At 32.8% G+C, this 7,835-nt stretch overlaps 2 protein-coding genes across 2 annotated transcripts in view; one reads left to right on the top strand and one right to left on the bottom strand.

The window, feature by feature from the left end:
• Window positions 1-3,514, top strand: part of LOC107645177 (ent-copalyl diphosphate synthase, chloroplastic-like) — a 7,342-nt gene extending 3,828 nt beyond the window's left edge. Inside the window, exons 6-16 of the mRNA XM_016349144.2 lie at window positions 151-334; window positions 427-641; window positions 716-836; window positions 920-1,032; window positions 1,117-1,343; window positions 1,485-1,600; window positions 1,777-1,875; window positions 1,968-2,204; window positions 2,492-2,615; window positions 2,719-2,910; window positions 3,016-3,514. Of these exons, the coding sequence (XP_016204630.1) occupies window positions 151-334; window positions 427-641; window positions 716-836; window positions 920-1,032; window positions 1,117-1,343; window positions 1,485-1,600; window positions 1,777-1,875; window positions 1,968-2,204; window positions 2,492-2,615; window positions 2,719-2,910; window positions 3,016-3,258 (1,871 nt within the window). The 3' untranslated portion in view covers window positions 3,259-3,514. The remainder of the gene's footprint in view (window positions 1-150; window positions 335-426; window positions 642-715; window positions 837-919; window positions 1,033-1,116; window positions 1,344-1,484; window positions 1,601-1,776; window positions 1,876-1,967; window positions 2,205-2,491; window positions 2,616-2,718; window positions 2,911-3,015) is intronic.
• LOC107645178 (fatty-acid-binding protein 1) lies at window positions 3,362-5,512 on the bottom strand. The gene is made up of 4 exons (XM_016349146.2): window positions 5,053-5,512; window positions 4,682-4,931; window positions 4,334-4,425; window positions 3,362-3,749 (listed from the first exon to the last, which is right to left on the bottom strand). The coding sequence occupies exons 1-4, from the start codon at window positions 5,435-5,437 to the stop codon at window positions 3,610-3,612; spliced, it is 867 nt and encodes a 288-aa protein (XP_016204632.1). The 5' UTR covers window positions 5,438-5,512; the 3' UTR covers window positions 3,362-3,609.

Raw genomic sequence — 7,835 nt, 5'->3', positions numbered from 1 at the left:
TTAATGACTTTAAAAAAATATTAAAAACTAAAATGGCTTATTCGAAATTTGTTTGGGAGCAATTTCTATAAAGTTTTTTTTCCACTAACTATGAAATACACCGTATATAGATATATATTGAAGAACGACATTTTATTTTTTATATCACAGGGCTGAAGTTTGTGAAGGAAAATCTAAGCAAGCTTGAGGATGAGAATGTTGAACATATGCCAATCGGGTTTGAAGTAGCTTTCCCTTCTCTTCTCGACTTGGCTCGAAGTATGAATATTGAAGTGCCACATGATTCTCCTATCTTGAAACAAATCTTTGCCATGAGAGACCTAAAACTCACGAAGTACATATTATTGTTACCGTATATACTTTATTGTATTATATATTAATTAATGTTTGTGACATAATATTAATATGGTTGGTGTGTTTAATTAGAATACCAATGGAGGTGCTTCATAAGGTTCCCACAACACTGCTTCATAGTTTGGAGGGAATGGCAAACTTGGATTGGAAAAGACTCTTGAAATTGCAGTCACAAGATGGTTCATTCTTGTTCTCTCCATCATCCACAGCCTACGCTTTCATGCAAACCAATGATGAAAATGCTCTCAAATATTTGGAGAAAACTGTGAAAAGGTTTAACGGGGGAGGTAGGTAATTACAACAATGCCCATATATATATAACACTATTTGGATCATAATTAATTATTACTAATTTTGGCAGTTCCAAACGTTTATCCCGTGGATTTATTTGAGCACATTTGGGCTGTTGATCGATTAGAACGTTTAGGTATTTCAAGATATTTTCAGACAGAAATTAAAGAATGTATGGAATATGTTTCAAGGTAAATTCGTGGGATTGTTTGTTTTAGATTTTGACTTATTTAAAATATGTGGAATATTATTGTAAATTAATCAAAATTTTCAGATATTGGACCGAGAAGGGTATTTGTTGGGCAAGAAATTCGGAAGTTCAAGATATTGACGATACTGCAATGGCATTTAGATTGCTAAGGTTACATGGCCACCAAGTTTCACCCGGTAAAATTAGAGCTAAATTTGACAATAATATATCAATGGTTTTAGAAATGATTAAATTATTAATTATTGTACTAAATTTGATAGATGCATTCAAGCATTTTGAGAAAAGTGGCGACTTCTTCTGCTTTGCTGGACAATCAAATCAAGCTATAACTGGGATATACAATCTTCATAGAGCTTCTCAAGTGTTGTTTCCTGGAGAGAAGATTCTTGAGAATGCCAAACTTTTTTCGTCCAAATTTTTAACTGAGAAACGGTTGGCTAATGAGATAGTGGATAAATGGATCATAACAAAAGATTTGCCTGGTGAGGTGGGTTATCATTTCATTACTACTGATGATCATGTTTTATTCTTTTTCTTGTTTTAATTTTTTGTTGTTAAGACTTCTTTTCTTTTCTTATTTAATTTTGCCAGAGCATTTGTTAATTAAACTTTTTCTAATATTTTATAGGTGAGCTATGCTTTGGATGTGCCTTGGTATGCTAGCTTACCCCTGTTGGAGACAAGATTTTACATAGAACAATATGGCGGTGAAAATGATATTTGGATTGGCAAGTCACTTTACAGGTAGAATTAGTTCTTTAATCCAGACATTAATGGATCAATTAATATTATGTGTTTTGCCACACATGACATGGTTACATAGCTTGTGAGAAATTATCTTTATTTTATTACTCTTTGATTTTAGTGTATGTGTATTTAACTCTTATTTTTCACTCTTAAATGAATTGCTCTTTTGATAGGATGCCATACGTGAATAATGATATTTATCTGGAGCTTGCTAAATTAGATTACAACAACTGCCAAGATATGCTCTCTGCAGAATTGGAGAAAATCCAAAGGTGAGGGCTTCAATTATATAATATTGCAACACTTTTTTTTCACAAAGATAACAAAAAATTGAACTTACAATTTTGGCAATGGAAATTATTAGGTGGTACTTGGAAACAGGATTAGAGGAATTTGGAGTGAGCAAAGAAAGTGTTCTGCAAAGTTATTTTGTGGCAGCAGCCAGCGTGTTCGAGCCTGAGAGGTCCCTAGAGCGACTCTCATGGGCTAAAACCACGACTTTGATCGAGACATTGAAGTCCTATACAGGGGATGAAGAAGCAAGGAGGGCTTTTGTAGAACAATTCAATAACAGCATTAACAGACAAGATTTTCCAAAAAAGTAAGGATTTATCTAACTTATGCTCTAAGGGTACATGTTAAGTTTACAAATTAAAAAAGTTTGTATTGTAAATATAAAAAATTTAAATTTCTAATGCATTTGTTTTAAGTTTATCATGTGCCCTATGTTAACTAAACCCCCTATGTAAACCAAACCCAAAAAGTAAATAGATTATTAGATATCTTACTTAGCTTGAGAAAATTGAATCTGTGGTAAATATGATATACATGAGAGATTCAAGTTGCAACACATTCAATCTTACCTTGCACGTGAATTTACTACTGCAGGTGGCTAGATAAGAACAACAAAACAGAAAAACTTGTTTGGATTTTGCTGATAACTATTGAGTATCTTGGATTGGAGTTTTTTCGAACTCGTGGGCAGGAAATTTCTCATTATTTGAATCAAATTGTGAGTATTCTTTTCTAGTGACACACTAAAATGTATCTTTCTTATGAATTGTGCATAGAATGGTAATGTGCAAGAATGTGAACATTTCTTCTGAATTGGTCAGTGGGAAAGTTGGTTGTTTAGTTGGCAAAAAGAAGGAAGCAGTTCCACAAGGGAAGCGGAGCTGATTTTGAAAACCATACATATAATGAGTGGCTGTTGGTCACAAGAGCTACAGCTAAATCTTCAGTATCAGAAATTGCTGCAAGTCACTAACAAAGTTTGCCATAAACTCAGATGTTACCAAAGTAGTAAGGTCAGTTGTAACAAGAATAATACAATTAAGAAGTTTCTAATATTATGCCAACGTCCAAGATTCTGTTGCTAAAATTTTATAATTCTTAAATTTTAAATTTGTTAGGAGGCAAATGTGAATGGCAGCTGCAACATGAGTGGAACCAGAGTCACCACACCACAAATAGAATCAGAAATGCAAGAGCTTTTGCAAACAGTGCTCCAAAATTCCCCAGATGGCATTCAAAATCAACCCCGTGTTAAGAATTCATTTCTTCTGGTGGCCAAGAGTTTCTACTATGCTGCCTATTTTGACGATCAGACAATTATATCACACATTGACAAAGTTCTATTTCAAAAAGTGATGTAATTTTCGTCTTTCATTCGGATTTGGGATATAAACCATGAAACTTCTAAGATGTCACCCGTGTTTCCTTTTTTTCCCAGCAAATCATCATTTATGCAATAAAATAAATCATCAAAGGCATGGACACTTTGATAAGATAGTATGAAATATCTTAGTTGTTCTGAAGCTCTTGACACTCGGCCAGGGAGATGTGTAACATATTGTAGTGTACTTGACCTCTATGATGAGATATTAAATAAACCATTCCTTTTACAATCAAGAAGTGACCTAAGGTATCATCATCAACAAGGTTGATTTTACAAGTAATGAAATAAATTAATCCATGCAATAAGGTAATTCTTAACTAAATAGTGTCTACTTCTGGAGGTAAGACGCCAAGTTGAGCTCGATGTCTTCTTTGGCCTGTTTATCAAACGGTTCCTCACCCAGATATAAATCTAAGATTGACTTACACAGGAGTTTACTCTGGATGCTTCCCACATCCTGTCCATCAACTACAACAAATAAAGATAATGTCAAAGCCTCAAATGTATAACTAAAATACAAATAAAGATAATGTCAAAGCCTCAAATGTATAACTAAAATACAAATCGTATGATGAATGGCACATTCATTGAACAAGATGCTTACAGAACATGCACAGGAAAAAAAGAAGCACCTACCTCCACTTTGAAAAGTTCTTAAAAGAAACTCTAAACAAAGACAAACCTCAACCATTATCTGTTATATTTATTATACTTGCCATTTTCTGTTGATAGTAAGAAATATGCTTTATAGGTTTGATGGAGAGCTTCTACATGATCAAATTGTCAACCTCAGAATATAAAATATGATGTATTATTATAGGGAACTCCTTAAGTTAATAAGTTAGACTAAGCACTAATTAAAGAAAGAAGCAATCAGAAATAACAGATGCATGAGTTCTCAACTGAATCTTCCGAATTAATGTTCAGAAGACCTGAATTCTCATCATACACATAGTTCATCAAGCATAAGAGAAATAAGTATGCACTACATTATAATTCTATAAGTTAAGAAGATGGAGATGGAGACATGCACAGGGATAAGGATATCTTACTTGATGTGCGGAGAACATAGCCCTTCTCTCTTGAGATGTTAATCACAGATCCTTTTGGTATTTTGATTTCATCTTTGAATTGTGCAGTGAACCTGTACCACAGCTTGATAATAACTAATTATAATATGCAACAAAAATTCCCCCCACCTAGTTGGTCCGAAATTATATATAATGCTCTAACCTTTAATAAGATTTTTGAAGCATTCTAGATATATATCCACATGTATGCTTAGTGTTCAACAATTTGGAAGTGAATCTAGAATTTCATGACAAGTTTAACACTAGTACACATAATGAATGATGACCACTTCTCAGGATAATAGGATATGAAGAACAAGAATGCTTTACCTTTGAAGCAATTCCTTATTATCCGATCCACCAAACTTTTGCAGCCTGCTACCTACAGATTCCTCAAACGCAGACCGCACGGTACTAATGCTCAATCTTCCATACACAATTTGAAGACTAACGGTCATGGATATATCATTCTCCAATATATCTTCAGTGAACTCCTTATTTCCCTTCAATTCCAAAGCAGAAAGCTTCTCAAATTTTCCAGCAAGACATTCCTTTATGTCATTGTCATCAGCATAAACACCTGCAACAAAAAATTCCAAATCCGAGCATATATCGGTAACATTCTAGATTTGCTTTATCAACACATTCTAAATACTTAGAATTTCAAATAATAATTGAAGAGAAAAAAAAGCGTTGTATACCGAATGCGTAGACGTCAATGTTCTTCAAACCGAAAACGCTCTTTCTGCGCAAGCCAATGCCGCAGAGCTTCTGAGAATCGCCGAGAACGGAAGGGAACGTTGCTCCGCTCTTGGACTCAACGACGGGGACGGACATGTCGGCGAGGCTAAGGGTACCCCACGCGGGGAGAGAAGTACGGTCCGAAGAGAAGAGGAAGTTAAACGCGCTCTCCAAGAATTGGCGGTGAGAGGAGGAGGAGGAGGAGGAAGTGAGGACGACGAATGCTGCTGTGGCTCCGACGGCGGTTGCTCCAACTGCGGCGGCGACGGGGAAGGAGGAGAGAGGGCGGGAATAATGAGGTGGTTGGGTCTGAGAAAACGAGAAGGGGAAGCGCAGTGACGCCATTTTTGTTTTATTTTCGTTACTAAAAACTCATTCAGCGGTGAATAGTGAATACACGCTTCATTACACACAGCCAAAATTAGTTATAAAAACCAAGTCTAATAAGTTGTTTTGTTAAAATTAATTTAAATTATAATAATTTAATTAATAAAAAAATATGTTATGTATTGTTTATTTTTTTTTAATTTAGTATTAAGTGTATTAATTCTAAAATAGTTATTAATCGATTTTAGTAATTTATTTTTTTAATAAATTAAACATATATACTCAATGTCACAAAAAAAATCTAGTAATACTTAGACCTACCAACAAATTTTATATGTTAATTTATTGTTAAGTAAGGACATATCAAAATTAGCTTAAAATGAACAATAAATCATTAGAGAATTTTAATGCACAAAGTTTTTCAATAAATAATAAATAATTTAAACCCACTAAAAAATAACTCAACATTCTCATTTGATGTCTTCAAAATATATACTTGAAACAATATTATATCAATATTAGTATACAAAATTATATGATTAATATAATTTTAAAATAGTAATCAAGAGAATAAAACAATCCGATTTTTATGATAATGTTAATATTCTCAAGTTATATATGTAGAATAAGAATATATTACCCATTAGCACCTAGAATTTGTCAATTTTTTTAATTGGTAGTAATAAATTTGATTAAGAGAATTAGAAATTATATTTTCATTACAAACTCTCAAAAACTTCTCTATATACCACATTCATTGTGCAGTTAGCTTCCAAATGTCCGTGATCTTGCAACAACATTCGCAGTCCATCTTTACTCTTTACTCTTGATAACGCAACATACAATTGACCATGGTTGAAATCTAGCCTTAGAAAGTATATTCCAACTTTTGATAGAGTTTGTCTCTATTTATTTTCTTCTTTGAAATCTAACCGGTAATGTTTCGTTATTTGGAATTAGATTTAGTCTTGGAATAAGAACAACACTTTCAACTTTGTTACCGGTTAAAGTCTTGCTTTCTATCACATGATTTTCCATTCTTTTAACTTGCATTCTCGTTCCATTGCACAAACCATTAGTTTGGTCTTATTCCGCAGCAACATAACAGGAGCGCCAACCTTCATGATCAACTTGTGTGGTGGTAGACCTAAATAATTTATTCCATTTAGAATCTCTGGTGAGAAAGCATCTTACTTAAATTCCATATTTCTTTCCTCAACGCACACAGAATCAGAACTTAAGTAAACTCTTTTTTTGTTCAGTAACTCGGTAGTTATTTTGATGTTGACATCAGTAATACAATCCGGAGTTGGTGCAAGAATTGCTCTATCTTTAAAATAATTTTCAACGGATAAATTGAATAACATATCTAAATACACAAAATCAATGAGTCATCCAAATTTATCTCAAAGTTCTTAACCAAAATTTCATATGGTATATGAACGATCAATTCACCATCTGTTGTATCACAAGCCAAACCATCACCAATTTTGAGTAGCCATTCTGCAAAATTTTCGAGTTCTTGTATGTTGTTTTCACCTAGTGACAATATCATATTTTTTGTAAGCTTTAGAAGCTTACAATTATGCCACAAATGCCACAAATATGAAGAATTAATAAAAGATTGAATTATATCTTGCCTTGAACTTTTAGAAATCATAGGTAAAATTTGTTTAAAATTTCTTTCGAGGACAACAACTTTACCTCCAAATGACAAGTGAGAACTATACGAATCTGAGCACCTCAAGATGTCTCTAAGACATTTGTCTAAAACTTCGTAACAATACTTACTTATCATTGGAGTTTCATCCCATATGATTAATTTGGTCTTAGTTATTAACCTTGCAAGAGGACTTTTCTGTTTAATGTTACACAAAAAATATTCATTTATGGTCAAAAAAATTTTAAACCTTGAATGTGCAGTTCTTCCATTAGGCAACAGAACAGCAATCCACTTGAAACAACATTTAAAATTATATCTCCTCTAGATCCAATTGAGCATGATATAGTTGACCATAAGAATGTTTTTTCACAATCGCATTGACCATATAAGAAGAAAAGTCTACCCATGTTACTGCTAACAGCACCTATTATTTGATCGTATACAAATTTCTGTTCATCAGTTGGTTTTTCTAAATACCTACTTGGTTCACTCGCAAGAGCATTAACATTAAAATTCAACTCTTCCATTATAATTCTGTCTTCTAAGCTGAACACCAAATTTTCTGGAGAATATGACATTCCACAATATTCTTTCAATAACTTGTCATTTGACTAGAACAATTCTTCAATTTTTGCAAGTGCAATATTTTTTATTTGAACTTATAACATCATCAAATTTGTATTTTTTAAATTTAAAATAACATAATTAATTAAAATTTTATTAAATAATTGATTAAAAAAAATCTAAAATGCA

The sequence above is a fragment of the Arachis ipaensis genome, chromosome B06 (assembly GCF_000816755.2).
Source record: "Arachis ipaensis cultivar K30076 chromosome B06, Araip1.1, whole genome shotgun sequence".
Classification (NCBI taxonomy): domain Eukaryota; kingdom Viridiplantae; phylum Streptophyta; class Magnoliopsida; order Fabales; family Fabaceae; genus Arachis; species Arachis ipaensis.
This window is presented reverse-complemented; position numbering and strand designations above follow the sequence as displayed.